The 21,095-nt window shown below is 46.8% G+C and overlaps 3 protein-coding genes and 1 long non-coding RNA gene across 7 annotated transcripts in view; 2 read left to right on the top strand and 2 right to left on the bottom strand.

Moving 5' to 3' along the window:
- Nucleotides 1-6,321, top strand: part of rreb1a (ras responsive element binding protein 1a) — a 55,165-nt gene extending 48,844 nt beyond the window's left edge. For both annotated transcript variants that reach the window (XM_040005243.1, XM_040005244.1), the window contains one exon: nucleotides 89-6,321. In XM_040005243.1, coding sequence (XP_039861177.1) covers nucleotides 89-648 — 560 coding nt within the window. In that variant the 3' untranslated portion in view covers nucleotides 649-6,321. The remainder of the gene's footprint in view (nucleotides 1-88) is intronic.
- rmc1 (regulator of MON1-CCZ1) lies at nucleotides 5,665-14,288 on the bottom strand. Its single transcript, XM_040005257.1, has 20 exons — nucleotides 13,835-14,288; nucleotides 13,302-13,378; nucleotides 12,753-12,837; nucleotides 12,370-12,426; nucleotides 12,204-12,290; nucleotides 11,754-11,894; nucleotides 11,151-11,254; nucleotides 10,948-11,037; nucleotides 10,745-10,850; nucleotides 10,542-10,650; nucleotides 10,148-10,192; nucleotides 10,021-10,074; nucleotides 9,646-9,774; nucleotides 9,210-9,316; nucleotides 8,995-9,114; nucleotides 8,833-8,910; nucleotides 8,654-8,758; nucleotides 8,431-8,499; nucleotides 8,266-8,353; nucleotides 5,665-8,180 (listed from the first exon to the last, which is right to left on the bottom strand). The coding sequence occupies exons 1-20, from the start codon at nucleotides 13,931-13,933 to the stop codon at nucleotides 7,963-7,965; spliced, it is 1,968 nt and encodes a 655-aa protein (XP_039861191.1). The 5' UTR covers nucleotides 13,934-14,288; the 3' UTR covers nucleotides 5,665-7,962.
- LOC120717329 lies at nucleotides 11,893-14,925 on the top strand. The gene is made up of 2 exons (XR_005692180.1): nucleotides 11,893-13,412; nucleotides 14,279-14,925. It is a non-coding gene; the product is annotated as an uncharacterized LOC120717329 (long non-coding RNA).
- A 300-nt stretch (nucleotides 14,926-15,225) lies between these two features.
- riok3 (RIO kinase 3 (yeast)) lies at nucleotides 15,226-20,827 on the bottom strand. Of its 3 annotated transcripts, none has more exons than XM_040005258.1 (13): nucleotides 20,492-20,825; nucleotides 18,781-18,896; nucleotides 18,514-18,656; nucleotides 18,286-18,393; nucleotides 18,023-18,141; nucleotides 17,597-17,740; nucleotides 17,398-17,525; nucleotides 17,066-17,248; nucleotides 16,838-16,997; nucleotides 16,615-16,695; nucleotides 16,402-16,491; nucleotides 16,200-16,313; nucleotides 15,226-16,040 (listed from the first exon to the last, which is right to left on the bottom strand). In XM_040005258.1, exons 1-13 carry the CDS (start codon nucleotides 20,525-20,527, stop codon nucleotides 15,927-15,929), a joined length of 1,536 nt encoding a protein of 511 aa, XP_039861192.1. In that variant the 5' UTR covers nucleotides 20,528-20,825; the 3' UTR covers nucleotides 15,226-15,926. The 3 variants fall into 3 exon arrangements, with proteins under 3 accessions (XP_039861192.1, XP_039861193.1, XP_039861194.1); XM_040005259.1 differs by having other exon boundaries at nucleotides 18,023-18,132; nucleotides 20,492-20,824; XM_040005260.1 differs by lacking the exons at nucleotides 15,226-16,040; nucleotides 16,200-16,313 and having other exon boundaries at nucleotides 16,460-16,555; nucleotides 16,598-16,695; nucleotides 20,492-20,827.
- Nucleotides 20,828-21,095: the final 268 nt, after the last annotated feature.

Genomic DNA, 21,095 nt, shown 5'->3' with positions numbered 1-21,095 from the left:
TTTTTGTGGTTATACATTTATGACTGTCTTTGTTGTTGTTACCTGTACTGTCTTCCTCGCTCTGACTCCTCGCTCGTCCTGCCTCCAGGTGAGCGTCCTTATCAGTGTCAGACCTGTGAGAGGACCTTCACCCTGAAGCACAGCCTGGTCCGGCACCAAAGGATCCATCTGAAACCCCGCGGTGCTGACGGCTCCTCTGGCGCCAACGACGACGCCGGCAGCGAGGACGGTGACTCCTGCACCCCGACCCCGACCTCCACCTGCCCACCCTCAGAGAACGAGAGTGAGTGCGGGAGCGCCGCAGCCGGGATGAAGGAGCTGGAGGAGGAGGACGTGAAAGACGAGGGGGAGGAACAGAGCCCTTTGAAACCAACAGAGTCCGGTGGGGACTCGGATCCTGCGACCGCCGTCGACTCGACTCCCAGCCGCCAAGCTACTGACACAAAGACAACTACTAGCGCCGAATTGACATCTGACCCAAACGCCTCCAAAGACCCCTCTCACTCCTCCACCAACTGCCCGCCAGGGGAAGCGGCAGCAGCCACCCCCACCCAGGGCTTTATCCAGGGGCTGCTGGAGATCCACGCCAAGCCCCCTCTGGAACACATCCTGCCCAACGGAGAGCCGCCTCTGGTGGGCGTGGAGTGAGGGCGAACCCTTAACCACAACACCGCAGTGCCATACGGTCGGAGAGACGCTACACCTTTGATGACGATGCAAAAACCAGCCCTGAAACCCTTTTTGATAGAGAGACGAAATCCTCGTTTTCTTGAAGTGCCTTACTACTAGTCCTAAAAGATGTTTTTGCTATATCTTTATCTGCATTATTACGGAGAATGGATCTAATTTTTATAGCTTTTTATGATGACAATGATTTACATAAGATTTTTTTGTGCGGGGGAATCTATATTTCAGCAATAAAAAGAATAAAGTTACGATTTATTATTGTTCTAGATTTTTCTTAGAGAAATGATCAACTTTGGAGACGCCAAGAGACAGACAGAGACTGAGACATGGCATCTGCCATTCTTCTTCGGTATTTAAATTAAGAGCGGGACGTCGCGACACACGTGTCTGAACAATATGCTTTCACAACGTTTCGGATTTCCTAAATTAGAAATTCACCAACCGCTTGTCCGGTTTGACCAGTCGATATTTTTGATATGTTTTGGATAAAACTGAAGAGCGAGGCGACAGCTGCACGGCTGCCGAAGCGGCCCAGATTCACCAGCAATGACCGGCGGCCACCACCGTCAACTGGCGGCCGCCTGCCACCGTGTGACCGAGGTAGCTTTTTTCTGTTTTGTTTTTGTAACTGGAAAACGCCTCGCCGTTGTTCCGACTCTCGGCCGGCTCGGCAAAACACAAGAAAACATTCACGAACTTCTCAAAGTCGCATTTCTGTGTGAAGAGGAACTCTTGAAAGGGCAGAAAATAGTGTTTGTGTTCTCCGTGTTTCTTCTTCCTGTTTTGTTTTTTTTAAACCCATTACACTATTGATCCCTGAAGCCACCCTGTGAGTCGGCCTGTGTGTGTGCTCATAATTTCTCACTCATAATCATTCTCAGTTGATTCCATGTGTGTACAGAGAGTTAAACATGAGGCACGTGATGCTCGAGTATTTTCTGTTTTTCTGCATGTGTGCGATTACCAGTGACATTTAGGTGTAGGGATGGGAATTCATTTTCGTGGATTTTTTTATATATATGTAACTGAACAAATCAAAAGGTTTTGTGTTTGTGTATGGGTGTGAGTGTGAGTGTGCGCGACTCCCACCTGTCTCTCATCGTCACCCCCTAGTATTCTTATAGGGTTTATTACAGGGCCTCCAGCGTGCTAATGTGTAACGCCGCTAATACCTGACTTAGGTTCAGTTTACCTCAACTTCTGCTTTTTAACTGCAACCATTAAAGCAACCGACGAGCAGCTCTGTAGGCAACCCTTTAAATCCTATGTCTTCCTAAGCTGGGCTAATGCTCTGCAGGCCAGGTTTCTACTGTGGGCCAAATCAAAGCAAGCCAGGGCTAACTCATTAGTGTAGCTTCAAACACGGCATGCACACTAACCCAAATAGAACCCAAATAGAAGCTAATTTAGTAGAACATAGAAATGGCAAGGAATTTGTTAATACCACGGTTAAAAACCGGTATGATGCTAGCTAGCGGTATTTTACCTACATTGGCATCAGCTTTTCTTCGGGAGCAGTTAGACATTAGAAAATGTTAGAGTTAGTTTGGAAAAACTGACCAGAGCAGGCAAGATGATAAAAACCCTAAGATATCAAAATAGTAAAAAGGTAGTATTAGATGGCAATAACTGACTATAACAAAGCTAGCAACTGATTAACTTGGTTAAATAACTTGGTATGGTTAGTTGGCCCTTCTTATCTCTAATATAAGCTTAGGTTTTCTTATTGGGTTCCAACATATCGCCCACAGGCTAAAAATGCTACAGGCTAGCTAGAATTAACTAGCCTGACCAGACTTGTGTTTACTCTGTTAATGTTTTGGTTTGGTTAGTTAGCTCTAGCTAGCTCTGATTACAAGGTTGGGTTTTGCTAATTGGATCCTGGGACATCACCTACCTACTGGGTAAAAACATATCTTAACTAATATTAACTGACCGGATTAGATAAGACCAAACATGACTAAGCTAGTTAGCAGGATTTCTAGCTAAGTGTCAGCCTAGCTTAGTCCTCTTACAGTATTATCCGTGTTTCTTGAGTTGGCCCTGGACTTGTTTAGCACGGTTTGTCCCATTTTACCCCCACCTTTTCTTCTGAAAGTACATGAGGACTTGTACCTCTTTTGTGTTCATCTGTGCTGATACAAAGAGAACAACTAAAAACGTTCAGTTTCTATTTGACATGTACTTTGCTTGTGTTTTGGAAACTATGTAGTGAGAGTTGGTTAGGGCTGGGCGATGAGGCTAAGAATCTGAGCACAATTTAAAAAAACAAATAAATAAATATCAGTTGATAGTTGTTATTGTGAAAGCTTGTTCCTGCAATTCGCGGGGGAAATGTATTTGTCTTCCATAGGTCGACGTTTCAAGTTATGTATCTTGAAATTTCAAGATCCTGAAAAGTAACTTGAAAGTTAAACTTACCAACTCAAAATTTCATGTCTTGATATCTCTGCTTTTACTGAGCAGTAACCTTAAAAATCAAGATACTCAATAGTACTATTCAATTTTTGAAATATCTAAACTGAACTGTTAAAATTTTGACACACCTTTTACCTGGCGATTACTTTTGTTTTATTAGTATTATTATTATTATTTTTACCTGAAGGAAACAAGCTTCCATACATAATTACTATAATATAAATCAGTGCATTATTTATTTGAAGTTTAAAGGCCCGGTGCTTGAAAATGTTGACGTTTGCTGCTGGATAAGTCGTATGGAATTGAGGGTCTGCGTCTACTAACAACACTAGTTTGGGACTGTAATTACTTTCTGCTATTTGAAGAAAAAATAATGCCTGATGTTAGCTGATCTGTTCATTCTCCAGATTATAAATTGCCAAATGTCATTTCCAAACTACTGAAGCAGAGTTACCTTTCTAACTGAGGATATCTTTGCCCTTCCAGCATTCGCAAAACCATTATTGAGCTTTTGTTAAATTTTTATTGTGATACTGTGATAACCACTGTTGCTGTTTTATCGCCCAGCCCTAAGGTGGATTTGTGGTTAAGAATTTGGCATTATAGACAATCAGTTCATTTTCAAAATGATCCCTTTAGCTGTACGTTGAAAGAGGAGCTAAATGAAGGGGTGAGAGGGATGGGCGGATGGGTCGGTTGGAGTGGGGGTGAAATCACGACACTATTTTGTGTTCCCGAACTGTATTACCCGCTGCACAAACAAACACAAATAAAAGGGCTAACGTCACCCCTGGACCAGCCTATCCAAACGAACCCATAACAGGAGGGCTATTGATCCTGATAGCATGTATATGTTTTCTTTTTCATGTAAAGATTGATAATACTTAATAATCTTGTACAGATTCTTTTTTTCTTTTTTTTTTTTAAATATCAAGCAACCTCATAAGCAAATCAAACCTCAGCGGCTCATAACGGAACTGTAGGCCAGCAGCAGTCAGCCATTTACTCGAGATATATTGAACAACCACAACTGAGCTGACTTGTAGCTGCCGTTAAGTGGCACTAACAACTTCCAAAACTACTACTACTATTAATACTATTAGTAATATTAGCATGGACTGTCGTAACACAATCAAGAGAGAAAGGGAGTCAGTTTCCTCCATTCTGTAATGTTTATATTTTTGTCAATACATCAAATCATTTGGGCCTCACAAACGTTTAATGAAATTTAGAAAGCTAAAGTACGATAAAAATGTAGAATTTCCCTTTTTGAGCTGTTAATGAATAAAAATTAAATATTAGTTTCTTTCAAAGCAGAGCGAGTCCCAATACAGCATTCATTCCTCCGTTATTTTCAGCAGCTAACATCTCATCTAAAGCTGTGAAAACAACAACTAAAATTTATACATTTGCATTTAGATCATTTTGATTTGGAAAATACGAAGATGATCAAAAGCTTTTGAAAATGTTTGGCTTTTCCTCCTGTTTTAGTGCCTTAGCAGTTATGTTGTTGCTCGAAATTGAAAAAGATTATTAAAGCTTGTAGGCTAGTGGCTAACAATAATCCATCATGCTAGCTAGCTTACTAGCTTATTTATTTTTAGCTTAGTCAGCATCGATTGATTAACGCATTTGAATCATGTTTAATAAATGTAAAAAACAAACAAACTATGGAGCAGATTATGGAAGAAACTAGCTAAAAGTTAGCTAAAATGCTAACACCCTGTCTTTTTTTTTTTTTTTTTTTTTAAATAAAGATAGCGTCGTCTAAATAGTTTGTCAGCGGCTTAAAATTTTCCATAATTGAAGCATTTCCTCAGAGTTTAATAGAATGTATCAGCATTTCCATAGATTTACTTCAGTAATGTTTTTTAAATGAATTTGTTCCTAAGCTAGATTGGTGATTTTTTTTTTTTTTTATTTATTTATTTTTTTTGCAACTTTGCCACTCTAGTCAAAGCTAGTAAAGTTAACCATGATGCTAATCACAGTTGAGTTAATAAGTTTCGTGGCCGGGAGGAAATCCTCCCTTTCTCTCTGAACTGTTTCCTGTTTTGTTAGCTCCCTCTGTACTCCCTCTCCCTCTGGATTATGTGTGTGTGTGTGTGTGCACGGCCATATGAATACTGGACTTCCATTCGAATGCACGTGGACTGTTTTTAAATGTATTTATTTGGAGCCCAGGCGAGTGTGTCTGTGTGTGTGTGTGTGTTTAGTTTCTACAATGACTTGAGAAGAAGCCATGTATTAAGAGTATCACATTTATGCTGCAGAACTGTTTTGAGAAACTGATGGTTTGTGTCGTGGACTAACCGGCTCACCATAGGTGCAGCGGGCCGGGGTGTGAATCGGACTAGCAATAAGAATCCCTCTGAATCCAAAAAGCTTTATGTAGATCTCCTGTATATGAGTTGAGAACAGATTGTTTGGGTCTATTGGTTTTATTGTGTTGTTAGTTTTTGTTGTTTCTTATTTTTCCTCTATGATATATAAATGCGTATAAAACTGTGAAAATCCATTGTGTTCAGTTAAAGGGTGACTTTTAGGTTAGGTTTTTGTTTTTTTTGCATGTTAATCTAATTTGTTCAATTATGGATGATTTCTCTTTTCTCATCACTTCTTGTGCTACACGCACACACACACACACACACACACACACACACACACACATATATATATGAAATTATATATAACCTCGCTCTCAGGGTCTTTCACGAATCCATATTCAAAATGCTTCATGTTCTTATTTCCTGAGTTGCAACTTGTCCTGATTACGTTGTCTCTCTTTTTTTTTTTCTTTTTTTAATAATGAGTCAGAACTGTCAATCACTACATTTAGCACTTGACTGTGAACTCGTCAAAAACAAATGTGTGGTTGGATTAAAAGACAGACCCCCCCCCCCCTCCTTCCACACACAGATATTTGGTTGAAGTCCTCCTCTGGTTCGGTTTCGCCCTCCTGTGTAACGTTGCGTCCCGGTCAGAGGTCAAAGGGAACGTCAGAGAGGAGATTTCTACACACACTCGCACAAATGCTGGACCTCAATCAGAAAGCATTAAGACACAATCGTCTGAAAAACGTTGATTTCTTTTCCTCTGTGGTGGTTTCCCTCGTCTGTCCTCTCAAACATGACAGTGTTTCACAAAGTCAAGAGATGTAAACCTGTTCTGTATTCAACCCAATAAGAGAAAGCAATAAAGAATATATCAAGGAAAGGTGTGTGAATCAAAGACCGTCCACGGCTTTTTTGTCACAAGTGTTTAAATGACAGCTTTAGGAGGCAAATGTTATGTAAAAAAACAAATTCCAGTCTAGTTATTGGAGAAAACATCTGATCTTATTCAGTTCATATTTACATTACACTACATTGTGTTCTTTAACGCTGTAGTGTAGTATTTTTGTGGGATAGGAGGGTTTCTATCAGATTCCTAAAGTTTTATTTGTCGTCTGATAGACAAAAATATACTTCAGTGTAAAAGTACAGCAGAGGACGGTAGAGTTGGTACTCTTTTCTGCATCTTGAAGGACCAGAGTCCCTGTAGAAGCACGTTTTGCCATGAATCTATGGATTTATCTGAATGATTAGAGATCAATAACTTTAACATCTGAATCTGGCATGTACAGAATCATCGACCAAATCTGACGAAACAAACTTTTAAAGTTTCCTTGCACATGCAGTCACACCTTAGGCGAAGGTCTCGGCCCACGCCACATTTCTTTGCCTGGGAAATGGAAGGAGCCGTTTACTGAAGCATCTGCAAACATCCATGAAGCCACAGCATATGAGACAAAAACGGAGTAGAGAGACTTCTCAAGAAGTCCGCACAGTCTGAACTCCGAGGCAGCTTCCTTTCAGGAGCAGCTCTCCAGCCTTAAAGGACATTCAAAGCTTTTCTTTAGCTTTCAGCCGTCTGTCGATGGCGCCACACGCTGAGGTTCGGGCTCTGGGGGGCTGATGATGGACTGCAGTGCAAAAGAAAAAACTGAACTGACGATCAGACACTTTCCAGATGTTACTGCACGCGACAGTCTGATGGTGCTTTGTTCATAATGCCATCAAATTTTAACGAGATGTCCAGACTAAACCCAAACTCTCCTTCATACACGTCGATGGTTTGAGCCAAACATTTGAAATTTGAAATTTTCGCCCATCAGTTAAAAATGTTCTGGTACAAGAACCGAAAATGGAAACCGGGATGCTGTGTGATCCTCGTGCTGACAGGTGTAGCTCAGGCAGCAGAGCAGCTCTGCTGGTTGGAGGTTCGACTCCAGGCTGCAGTCGTGAACCCAAAGCTGCTGAACGTTGGATAAAAGTCCTTCAGTGACTGAGGTGTGTGTGAGGACATGGATGGAACTGACAGAACTGATTTTCAGTTAAACCTTTATTAGCTGCACACAGACATGTTGGATTTCATGACATTAAAACCTGTTCATGCACAATAATTCATCTTTATCTTACAGAATATACACCTCACATTCACCCCACAAACACACAGCGGTGCAGGCTCTGGCCCCTCCCACAACAGCTGATATCAGAGCGATATCAGGATCACCTGTGCAGGTAAACCCGACCGCATGAAGGTGTTAGAGCCGCAGAGGAGGAAGGGTTCAGACGACACGCTTCAGTGATTTTAGCAAAAGCAATCATAAATTAACACATCCTGTTAACATTTAAGGTGGAGCAGCAGGGATCGGGCCACAGTAACACCACCTTTTCTTAATCCTGGGGGCGGCATGCTAGGATGCTCTGTGGCGTCACACTCTCACGGTTTCCTGCAGCAGGACACTCGTGTGCACGTGAACGTACGCGATGATTTGCGTCCCGTCAGGTCGTCTCCTCGCCAAGGAGACCGGGCTCACACGGTGGAGGGCTTCATCAACGCCTGCTCCCCAAACAGCTGCTTGAAGTGAGCCACGTGCTCCTCGCAGTGCTCACCTGGGTTGAAGGCGGGGCTTCCCCTGAGTCGCTGGTTTCTCTGCTGGAACGACCTAAACACCGTGTAGAACAGCATCTGGTCTCCGGTCTGCTGCGCCGCGTCCAGGAACTTCCGCGCAGACGCGTTGTCGTGGCCACCTGCGCCGGGAGAAACACGTCAGGGCGAGTTTGCGTTAAACGCATTCGTGTGTGTGAAGGAGGAAACACCTCAGGATCAACGCACCGACGCTGCGGATGAATCTGAGCGCGCCCAGAACCTGCTGCTTCGACAGCAGAACCTCGATGATCTCGTCGTTGGCCGTGGACAGGCGCTGTGAACGCAAACAGGAAGTTTACAGCGATGAACCAATGAAATGACCACGTGAAGGTTTTTAAGCTTGTTTGGTACCTTCAGCATGTCCAGGGACAGCTGGTGTGCGGGTGGGTACGTGCTCTCCAGAGACAGCAGCAAACACGCCTGAGAGGACACAATTCAACAATGAGACACTGAAACGATGGACGTAACCAGCACGTCGAGGAAGACGAGCTCTGCTCGGGCTCAACGGGAGACGAGGGGCGTCGACAGACCCGCAGACTCGGCGTCTCAGGATGAGCTCCTGGTTTGAACTCACCAGAGGTTTGGAGTCGCTGAGGACGTGGTACTGCAGGAACTGGTGCAGCATGTAGAACAGGTTGTGTTGCACCAGCGTCTTGATCACCAGCTCGTACAGGTAATGCTGGAAAAAACCATTACAGGTGTTACCAGGACCAGTCACAATCCCAGCCTGCTCGCGTGGCTCTGCTGAGTTACCTGGACGGTGATCTGGAACTGGTTCAGGGAGCGGATGTACTCCATCAGCACGGCGATGATGAACTTGTGGGAGACGCCCTGCGGGCACAGAGCAGGAAGTTCATCACATCACCTGGTTTGAAAACGTTTGGGTGGAAACTCACAGGAGCCCGTGCGGCGTACCTTCCTCTCCGTGAACGAGGACAGGACGTGCGTGTACATGTCCGACTGGTCGATGACGGCCTGAGTTCTGACCGGACGCTTCTGGGCGGCGCTTCCTCGGCTCGGTCCGGACTCCATCGCCTGCAAACGTGAAAAAAAAAAAAAAAAAAAAACCAACCCTGTTAGAAAGCAGATCGGGTGACTTTAGGGAGCAGGAAGCTCCGTGGGTGCCTCACCTGAGTGTAGCTCTGCTCCGCCTCCAGGTAATCTTTGTACACCTGGTTGAGTTTGTCAAACACGGTCGCCACAACAGGAAGACTTCCCTTCTCGCTGACCTCCAGAACTGCAACACAGACAGAAGAGTGGGACTTTGGCTCGTGGCATCAGCTCGCCGTTCAGAGGAAATAAAAGCATGAATGTGCGAACTACAGGTCGAGCTGCTGCCTCAGATTGTGCCTGGTGTTACTGGTTTCACTGGTTTCTACATCCCCTCAGTCCTGGCTCACAGCTTATTTTATGTTTTACGGAGCATCGAAGCAGAAACGTCGACCCAGAGGAGCAGCTGGATCCTCAGGTGAGGCGCTCTGGTTTTCTTCATAACCAGAGCGCCGTCTCATCATCAGCTTCGATTTCTGATCAGAGTCTAAAGACGAGCGGCGGTTAGATACGCACTCTGCGAGCAGACCGACAGGATGACCATCTTGCACTCTCTGCGCCGTAACAGGAAGTCCATCAGTTTGCCTTTGTCCTGCAGCAGGTTGACTGTGGGCGGCAGCTTCACCTGCAGGTACCACAGGTAACCTGAAACAGCAGAAATGATGCTGTGGATGGTGGAACAATCATTTTTAGTCAGTTCACAGAATTGTTGTTTGACTTATGTGCGAGAAAATGAAACGTCTCTGACGTCGGGCTCAGATAAAACAGGCTTTCCATCAGGGCTGCTCTACTGCAGGAGACGCCTGGACTGTGAACTTCAAGCCCACCATGGATTCACCCTGAACGTAGCATTAAGTGTATTTTCTCCATTGTGCGCTTGCGTTTGCTCACCTTCGCTGGCGCTGATGATGATGTCTGGCTGGAAGACGCTCCAGGAGGAGGAGTCTGGAGTGACGCTGAGGAAAAGAAACGCCTGAGACTGACAGCGAATCAAACATTTACTGTGAGGAAAGGATACAGAGCTGACACGGCACCGGAGGCTGCGAAGGAACGGCCGCCGGCCCTGCGGGGAAGACGAGAGGACGGTGAAGAAGAAGCACAGCTTCACAGCAGAGCGTCACCTTCACGACTAACTAAGCAGCATCGTCGATAAACAGCAGAGGTCTGCAGTCGGTGCCAACCTCACGCTTCGGATTCTAATCCCAGCTTTCGATGCTTTGCTCCTCTCAGCTTCACTTCTGATTCACAGCTACTTAAAGACGCAGGTTCGATTCTGTGCTCTTCTCACGGGTGCCTGCAACTCCTCTGCTGTTAATCACATATTTCCTGTTCAACTAACTCATTTCATCTATTTAAAGCTGAACGTTTGCAGTTCGATCACATCTTGATTCATCGGTAGTTTTCGTGCGTACCTGACAGCGGGATCCTGTAGGGGTGGATGGACCTGGCGGGCAGGACGGGCTGGTGGATGTTCAGGGCACAGTCGGGCTCCTTCAGCTTGATGTCGAAGATCAGCGACGTCTGAATGACAGAGCATGAAGCCGGTTTAATAAAAACACCTGAGATCATCAGCTCCACCGTGCCCGGCGCCTCAGAGGAAGGACGGGGCTCTAACCTGCGAGCTCTGGTGATGAACCACCACCAGGTTGTCGACGATGTTCAGAGCGAACTTGCCCGTCGTGTTCAGCTTCAGCACGTGACTCTTCTTACAGGAACCTTCCCTGAGCCACACAGAGGGAACACGGGAGCCTGGATTTAAAGCGTCAACGCGTTTTAAAGCTCCAGTCCACCAATCAGCAGACGCTGCGGAGCGTTTACCTGGACAGGTGGTACAGCACCACCTCTGCACTGGGACTGTTGGCCGTCCTCGAGTGATGCTTCAGGTACATCACGTACAGCTGACCATAGCTGCAAACACACACACACACACACACACACACACACACACACACAGTTAAGTCATTGTTGTTGTTTTTTAAGTGCAGCACAAACAAAAGAAAATAACCCAGCCTGTGAATTACATGGTTGCCATGGCGATGTCTCTCTCCGACAGGCTGAGTTTGGCGGGTTTGGGGACAACCGGCAGCTCGATCTCAAACTTGGACATCTTGGACATGGTCCCGTTCTGGAACAGCAAAATCAAGACAACAAAGTTTCTTCACATCAGCTGACCTCGACTGCAGGTGAAGCCACGCCCACTCTAGAAATGATCCATTCAGGATGCACAATGAAGCGATGTGGATGTGCTGTTGCACAGAAACTCGCTCTACGACTCCACAGGCAAGGTACTCTTTGTGTGTATGTAGACGTCATATGTTAATGAACTTATGCATATTCGTGTAACCTCAATAAAAGAACAGTGGTACGGGAGAACGGACGAGAGCAACTGGGGTCAAGCGAAGGAACGGCGCCTGTCCGGTTCTCTCCCGTGCACGAGAAACATGAAGAAGCTTGCCTACTTGTGTCTTGCTTTGCAGTGTAATTATATTGTCTTCAACGTTCCAGCGGATAGATTCAAGCTACAAACCTATCACTCGGCCTCTAAACCGACCAATGAACGCACGCACACTGAAATCAAAATGACGAGCTTTGTGTTGCTATAGCGACGTGAGTATCCGCCTCACCCTGAAGGCGAAGGGCTGCAGGATGTTCCCCTGCACGGTGGTGGACAGCAGGATGACGGCGGTCTCGGGGCAGTACTGGTACCAGTTCACGTTGATGCTCTGACTCTTCAGCAGCTTCAGGCTGCGCTTGTCTGGAAACACCTGAGCACACAGGAGGTCATGACATCACAGCTGAACAGGTAAAGCTCAGGTGAGCCTGAGGCGCACACACAAAGACACTTTTCACGTTTATCGTCTTAAATGACGAGAACCAAAGTGCCAGGCTGATGTCACTTCCTGTTTGTCCTTGTAGAACGCACACATGTGGAGATGAGACGTTTCAACAGGTCAAACACTGAATTGTTCCTTTGAACTCTCCAATCAGAGGACATTGTATGAAGTTTTGAGTCACATGACCACGCAGAGCCAAACACTCAGCACAGCTCTCTGTGGGCGAGCTGTTCGGGTTACCTGGTAAAACTCGATTCCCTGGTCGGTTATGAAGACGACCTCGTTCCAGTTGGTCCAACAGAAACCTAAAATGCTGGCGTTCTTCGTCTGCGGAGCGACACAAACATCATGAGCCCAGTTGGTCCGTCAGCAGACGGCCTGCAAACAGCAGGGAACTGCAGCGTACCTTACACTCCTGACTGAACTCTGTGTGCGGGTAGTCGGGGATGAAGTTGATGAAATCCTGCCAACACAAAAACAGCGTTCGCCCGGATCAGAAACATTCAAAACAGAAACGTCACATTTGAAACGATCTCTAACCAAGCATGCGTGACCTGCATGACCAGAAGGAAAAAAAAATAAACATTTACAATAAAAACTGAACTTTCAACAAAAAATTCAACATTTACAAATAAAAAGGTTTGTATCATAAATTCTCCACTAGAGGCACAGTTTTTATAAAATAAGTGTGCAGGATTTTAGAAACGAGACCACAATGAGGCGAAATAAGACGAGCCCCGCCGCTCCTCTGCGCCTAATAAGACCATGTCTGAGTGTCCCTGAACTCACCACAGACTTGGAGGTTCTCTGCACAGCCAGGATCTTGTTACCGATGGAAAACTTGATGCATTTTACTTCTCCTTTATCGTCCATCCTGACGAGTCAAACACACAGTTTACATAAGCATTCCCGTTTTACTGATCTAAACACTGCCAGTGAACGCATCGCTCCAGTTTCGGCCTCTCCAGTCACTCTGACCTCTGACCTGAAGGCTTTAAAGACCCAGCAGCAGCATGAAGCCGAGAGTTTCAGTATCTGGGACAAGTTATTCAACTTTCAGAGTGTCGTCAGGCATTGGGGAGATAACCTAAACCCACTTTAGATGGAACTTGCACACATAAAGGAGGGGGGGGGTCACAGGGAAGCGTGGGTTTGAGTTGAAGAACACCTTCCAAAGCATACCCAGCTGCCCCGGGTGTGCAACGCCTTCATTAGCATCTCCAGGCCCGGCTTCAACCACCAAGAATAACCCAGAGCTGTGAAGGTTTACCCTCATGTGGCGACAGGTACAAATAAAGATTAAAAACACGGATGTGCTTTATCTTTAAATCCACGAACCTGAAGGCGACGCTGCTCTTGTCATCAGGACCTTTAACCACCACCCCGGTGGCTCCACCTGAACGCACTGCGAACACCTGGAGAAAGAAAACAGAGGACAGCTGCACACAGGTGTGTTTGATATAACACGCAAACACCAGAGCGGTGTAAGTCTGAGCAACTTTTACTGACATAAGAGATGAAAATGTCCTCTATCACTCAAATATGGCGAAGAAGAGGCCACACCTGTAAAAACGAACCAAACCAAATGAAGCATGTTTGGGAGAATTTCACGTCAGCTGATCGTGGTTCAGATTAATCCCAGTTTAATAGCAGCTGACAGTGAGTGAAGTCCTCCGGTTTACTTCTTATTTTTCATAGTCAGAGCTTAATTTAAGCCAGTTAACATTCTAAATAAAATAATCAATTATTAAATATGTTTTAAATAAACTCCACTGTCACATTTTACCGGAAATGTTCCAGTTTTTGAACTTATTCATTTAAATCCGCTGGCAGAAGTTTTGCTAGCTGTTAGCTGCTAGCCGTTAGCTCACCTGCTTGTTGGCCTCGTCGAAGAAGACGTTGTTGACGCTCGAGGCATGCTCGAACTGCACGGGGTTCTCGCTCAGCTCCAGGTAATGCTCCTCGGCCATCCTTCGCACCTGGCCGCCGCTTTATTTCGCAGGTTTCCGCTCGGTTCTGCCTCCAGACTCCGGGCTCTGATCGCGGAAGGAGAGCGAAGCAACCGGCCAGAGACACGACTTCCACTGCAGCCTTCACAATAAAAGCAGGAGTTTTATTGTTATGTTTTTTCTTTCTTCTTCTTTTTTACATTTCCCCCTGAATCCTCTGAGGCTTCCAGCAGTGGCGTTGTTGTGGGAGTTGAGCTACTGCCTCTTGCAGGTCACTGCACAGTCAACAATACTGGTGCTTATTATTTTTAGTGTATCATTTTATATGTTAGGAGATATTTTTATTCTCCTTTCATCTTTTTTCAGTTGCTCCCTGTAAGAGTGACCACAGCAGATCATCAGCCTCAGTGTCACTCTTTCCCTAGAATCAACCCTCTGTGCGTCCTCTTTCTCTACATCAGTGAACCTCTTCCTGTTTTCCTCCTGCCTGACAGCTTCATCATCCGATGTCCAAGTTTTGGGCAAATCCAACAAGCGGATCATAAAGAAGGAAATTACTTTCCCCCAGCTCGCACAGGGGTGCTCAGCAATCGGGTGCGAGAGACAAGATCAGAAATAATGTCTGAGGCCGTTTTTCACAAAGTTAAAGTTGTTCAGTGTCTTCTGCACGAGTGAGGGGAGAGCGGAGCAGCATCTGTGAAGCAGATTTACCAACCTGACCTCATCTCTTACCAACAGCTGTGAGCACCAGCAGAAGCGATCTTCTTCCAAAGAGTGTGTGGACTCCGCCTGAGAGACAGGAAACGGTACTCCACATTACAAGGTGCAAACCAAGGTGGTTCAGCATGTGACCAGGACGCCTCCTCCTGGCTGTGGATGGGTGCCTGAAGATGGATGCAGCTGACATGGAACACCAGCAGGAATATCTGACCATCTCCCAAACAAGATCCCGTGTTTGGAGCAGGAATCATAATAATCAGATAAAAAAGGAAAGCACCCGTTGAACACCTGTTTATGAGAGATGTGATCAGCTTATCAGGCCGTTTAGGTTTCGTCACACTTTTAATGTTCACTACAGGACTAGTCCTGCTTTAGGACAGTTAACGTGGATGTTCTTAATTTATTAGCATCCCTCCAAAGTAAGGTCAAACTGGAGGGCAAAAAAACCACTTTTATTCTGAAGGCCATCAATTTACACAGGAAGTCCCCCTCACACAAAGTCATGTGACAGATCATGTGCTGGTTAGTGTTTACTTCCCTTGGAGCTCCTGAGCTCTCATAGATGTTCTTACAAAATAAAAGCCAACAAGAAGAATTTTCCATGTTTGTGTTTTATTCTGAATTTGCACCATGAGACCAACATCCTGCTGAAAACCCGACATTACTGTTGAAGCTAGCAGCAGACAGCAGGGCTTCCTGCAGGCACACCTGCTCTCCTCCACTGTAAACATCAATCTGAAATCAGCAGACCTGTTCATAACGTTTCATTCTCACTCTTGAACTTCCTGCTTTGACCCAACCCTCCATGACTCCTGAACACAGGAAAACGGGAGCTTTAATGTTTTTACTAGAAGAAAAATTAATTCATTTGATTTTACAAGAGTGAGGTTTCAGCTGATTTCTACTTTTTTCTAAAGTTTTTGAGGGTAAATCTGTTTTCCTGCAGCGTGATGGTAATAAGAGCGCCTCGGTGACGCAGCAGCTCGTTTCCCCCTGAAGTCGGGTTTTAATCTACGAAGCGTTTACAAAAACACACACTGCGAGCAGCGTGGGACAATCTTAGCAGGAAGACCCGAGCCTCAGGAAACCGCCTCCGATCGTCTGACGCTCTGACTTTAACGTCCAATGCGGTTAAACGTTAAACCCCGCCCCCTCACTCTTCCCGTTTACAGGAAGCAGCGAGTAGGGTGGTGGGTTGGAGGTGCCGAGGCGTCGTCCTCGTCCTCCGTTCATCTCTTTTTCGGATTTGTCTAAAAACACGGCGGGATCATGAAGAATCTGCGAGCTGCGGGCGTTAGTCATCGGCGTCGGGCTCTAAAGGGGGGCCGCCGTCCTCAGAGGTCACCGGGAAGGTTTTCTTGCCTCGTTTCTGGATGTGGTCTTCGTTCCTCTTCTCCAGCGCCACGATCTGTCGAGCAGAGAGACGCCGCGTGACTCCAGCTGCTTCTTAACCACACAGTGTTGAACTTTTTCTCTAATTTAACGACCCCACGAGAATTTAACCGGCACCAAAACATCAGACAACCCTGATAACAGGAGGGTCATCAACCTGCAACATCTGCGTTACCTCTGCCATGAACTCGGCCTCGTCCTCGGCGCCCACGGGGATGTTCAGGCCGGTCACGGCGTTGAAAAGGTCATAGGTGCTCATGGCCTCGCTCACGCCTCTCTTCTGGAAGAACTGGAGCGACAAACGATTTAAATAAAAACGAGTGAAATCGTGAGTCAGGTTTAAATTTCCTGATCCTGCAGAGAGGAGACGGGTTTACCGTGGAGACGTTCCTGCAGTCTCTGAAGAGGAACTCCAGACCGTGGGGGTGGGTGGGCTCCACGGACTGACTCACGTCAATCAGCCACACCTGCAACGAGAGCGAGGGTGACTGATGACATCACAGAGGCAAAGAGGGGGAGGAGGACAGGTAAGAGGGGGAGGAGGACAGGTAAGAGGGGGAGGAGGACAGGTAAAAGCAGGGGGGCTGTACCTTCCCTTCGTGCCACAGCATGTTGTATTCGCTGAGGTCGGCGTGGACCAGATTGCACTCCTGATACAGCTGCTGCATCACCTGCACGGGAAGACGGCGAGAAGCTGCTGTCAGACGTCGTCTTCTCAGACTCAAAATGAAACTGAATTTAATCCTGACAGAGACGTCTGCAGGAGAAAGGAATGAAAACACAAAGAAGCGGACTTCCTGTGGGCGTACGTACGTGGAGGACTTGGTAGTAGGCGTTCTTCAGGTCCTCTGAGTTCAGCATGGCGTCTTTGAGTTTGGGGGCGGGGACGTGGTCTTTGCCGATGAACGACATCACCAGGATGTGTTTCTTCAGCAGGACCACCTCCGGGCACGGGATCTCGGCCTTCTTCATCCTGAAAGCACACAGCCGGGGTTTAGGTCACGGAGCGGCTCCCGCCGCCCCCCCGTGGACTCCACTCACCTGCCCAGGTTGTGCATCTCCTTCTCGGCCCACAGACGGATGATCTTGCGTGGGTTCAGTTTGCTGAAGCGGTCCTTGAAGCGGTAGTCGTCTTTGATGTAGCGGTCTCTGTTCTTGAACTCGTTCAGCGTCGTTTTAAACACCTTCAGCACCACCTCGTCTGGGACGGGCTGCTCCTCCAGGCTGACGCACACACGCAGACACACACACACACACGCACACACGCACACACACACACACACACACAGTAAATCAAACACCACCTCTATGGGCAGGTGTGCGTTTCCCCGTCTCAAAGCATTTGTAACCTCGCGGCTGACTTTCCCGCTCACCTCCCTCCGTCGGCGTGGAAGACCACAGACTCTTTCCCGGTGCTGATGCAGCCGTTGATGTTTTCCAGCACGCCGGCGTTCACCATCTTGTACATCAGCAGGCGAGTGCGAGGGTCCACGGCTTGCTCCTGAGGAGAGAGGAGGAGGAGTCAGAGAGCTTCAGCATCCTGCAGCGGGCGGAGGGCGTTTCCATACGTACGGCGGTGGAGTGCTCCTTCTTCTCGTGCAGCCTGGCGCTGCGTCTCTGCTCGCTGTAGCAGTGCCGCTTCAGGGAGTTAAACACCTGATTGGACAGCTTCAGGTCCATCCCCAGGCCGTCACCGACGTGGACCTCCGGGGCAAACTGGACGAGGGAGAACAGCACGCAATGAGAACGGCGGTGCGGCTGATACCTGCTGTGTTAGAGACGCACGCACTCTGTTCTCCACCTGCTCCACCCGGAGCTACTATTAAACCAGGCTGCCCAGCAGCTACAGCGTCCCACTTCAACCTGCCGTGCTGCTGAGGCCAAAACGAAGCTTTGAAAGCCGAGCAGGCTTCACCTGAGCGACACGGGAACTCTTCCTGTTTTCAGACAACGATCTACAAAGCAGATATTTAAGCAAAGCGAGCTCGGCCATCTTACGTTGTCCATGCGTGCCGTGTTCTTGCGGCCGCAGGTCACTTCGTCATGTTTGGTGGTGATGTTCTTCCCCTTCCCCGTGAAGCCTTTCCTCGGTGTGGTCTGAGGTTTGTCTGAGACGACACACACACACACACACACACACACACACGGATGATGGTGAAGTTGAGACAGAGTGTAAAGAAGCTCAGCGACTGACGCGTCAGGCCGCCGTTTGGCGCTCTGACGTGTTGCTGTTATTTTGTCCTCCCCTGCAGGCGTCCTACCGGCTCTGTAGGGGTCGTGTCTCGTGTCCTGCCAGTCGACCTCGTCCCCGGAGCTGTCGCTGTCGTCGTACGGATGGACCATGCGGTAGTTCTCGAAGGAGATGGACACTAAAACAGAAACGTGTCACACTTTGAATTAAACTTTATTAACCGCCGTTCACAGACACGCCGACCGTGGCGCCTTCAGAACTTCAACTGCTTTACATAACCCGAAGCTTTCTGAATCACCTTTGCTGTCCCCGTTGAACTTCTTCTCCTCGCGCCGCAGCTGGTCGTCGAACTCGCGGTCGAACTGCATCTGCAGCATCTGGGCGAGCATCAGGTCGCTGGTGGTGTCGGGGGCTTCGTCGGGCAGCAGCTCGGCTGCAGGACTGAGAGACAGACGCGTTACCACCTGAAAACCTTTTAAAGCTCTTGATTTACTGACGACAGGAACGTTTGACGTTAACAGGACGGAAACTTTTAACCCTCAGAAGCTTAAACGGGACCTCTTACTCAGAGAGCGCCGGGAAGACGGCGTTCTCCTCGTCCAGCTGCTTCGCCAGCTGTTCGCTCATCACCTCAGCGAGAGAGCAGGCTGGAGCCGCCGGGGCCGCCGAACCCCACGGGCTCTGACAGTGACAAGAAATAGACACATGAAATCACTGAAAGACCTCCAGAGAACGCCTCACATGAGTAATCAGAGTACTTGGATCATGTTACTGACATTACGATTACCTCAGGTTTCTTTGATCTTCACAATAACAAACAGTTTTATACTAATTCACTGTTTTTACATCACACATATTCTTTAATGTTCCACAGATTTAAATGGATATTTATTGTTTTTACAAACTTTGTTTTACACATTTTATTATTTTGTGTTTATGGTGAGCTTTTATCTTTTGCATCATATACATATATTAGTTTATATCACACTTCCCTTTTTGTGAAGCGTGTGCAGTCCAACACGGGACTGTATGACATCATTTCTCTCCTGATACCAACAGTTTCTAGATTGTTTTCTGGAATCTTTGTTATTGATTATTTGGTCAAAAATCCCCCAAAATGTCCTGATTTACTCTACGGACGTCCCCCAAACTCAGGATATCTTAATGACAAAAACTATCTGACAAATTATCAGAAAGAAAAACAGAAGATAAGAAAAATCTGTCATCACAAAAACTTTTTCTTGATTATCAGCTAATAAAATTCACATACTGGTGCAGTCAGAGCTTATTTTAGCCAATGAGCTGAAGTTTAAACTGGTGAAAACGGAGTCGAGATTTTAGTGTTTTTTAAATGTTCGTTTTTCACAGATGGAAGTTTCTTATTTCCTCGAGTCTGCCTTCAGTCGAGCCTCGGTGAGCTCGTGGTTGCTCCGTAAACAGGCTGCATGAACAGGTGAGTCAGGAGCTACAGGTGGGGCCTGAGTCACCAGGCACAGAAGAACATGTTCAGACATGTCTGAAGCACAGCTGGTTATTATTTACAGTCTGGGGCAGGAGTGTTAAATATAAGGCCCGGAGTCCACAAATGGCCCGGCAGAGGCTCCACTCTGGTCCACCGGACTTTGGAAATTATGGAGGGCAGAAATTTTGGACTTTTAACTGGATTTCCTGAAGTTTCACCGTTTTCCTCACTGACTCAGACCCCCTCATGAGTCACTACAGCACAGTAATTATGTTAGAGACCAATAACTACACTTCCTGTTTACTGACAGTAAAACAAACACTGTGTTTTCTGATTACAGGACAGTGTGCGCCTCCGCAGCTCCCTCTGTAGCGTCACTTCTCTGTTATAGTTCAAGCCCACAGGCAGCTGTGACGAAGGAAAACTGATGTTACAGCTGAAACTCTCCCGGACTCGATGTGAAGCTAAACCTTTGGCTCATGAAACGTTTCCGGGATAAACAGGTGGAATCTAGAGGTGTGTCATCACAGAGGCTGTCTTGGCCCGGTCCAGTCCGGGTCAAACCGGCCAGCCTGTGGTCTGAGCTGAAGCATCGGTGAGCTCATGTCCTGCTTTAACCACCAGCTGACAGGCTGTTATCTAAAATAACACACAGCTCGGTGCTAACCCGGTGCCTCCCGGGTTATCTGCAACCAGAGCCTTTAAAGGAAACAGCCGCCATGGTAGCACTGGGAGCGGCTAACAGCAGCCGCGGCCGCTCCCCGAAGTCTAACCGATAACCGCGGCAGGAGAGCCGGGCAGAGGAGGGACCTACCTTCGGTGTCTGCGCTGTGACTCCTGATTGATCCATGATAATGACGATGATGATGATTATAGATCGATTCTCTCTGCGGAGGGTGAATGATGGCTAGCTGCTGAGCTAACGTTAGCTTTGAAACTTCCAGAAAGTAAGGTGAATAAAAACCTCCACGCGCTGTGACACCTGAGCCAAACTGTGCTGGACACTTCCGGAACCGCGACAGAAACAATTTACGAGCCGGAAACAGAAGATTTTTTAATAAACCAACGGCTGTAAGGAGGCAGAAGAGGCCGCACAGAGGAGCTTCACAGAACAGTGGACCCTTAGCACGACAGGAAGAACGTCACTGTTCAACTAAGAGACTACTGCCCGCCTTCACAATAAAAGCCCTCCCACTTTTAAATTAATACGTTTCCAGAACTAAAATCTTCTGAAATCCAAATTTCTGCATCTTTAATCTCAATGTTTAGTTGTTTTCTTACATTCCATTGATTTAAAATCTCCTGGAGGTCAAAAAGTCACAAAATCTGAAAAAAATACGCATGAGCATCAATTTATTTAAAAAGTAACACAAATCAAGCTTCTTTCCATTGATGTATCATTTTCTACTTTTAATATG

This window comes from Simochromis diagramma, unplaced genomic scaffold (assembly GCF_900408965.1).
Source record: "Simochromis diagramma unplaced genomic scaffold, fSimDia1.1 OVJJ01000097.1, whole genome shotgun sequence".
Classification (NCBI taxonomy): Eukaryota; Metazoa; Chordata; class Actinopteri; order Cichliformes; family Cichlidae; genus Simochromis; species Simochromis diagramma.
Note: the sequence above shows the minus strand (reverse complement) of the source record. Positions and strands in the feature narration are given on the sequence as shown.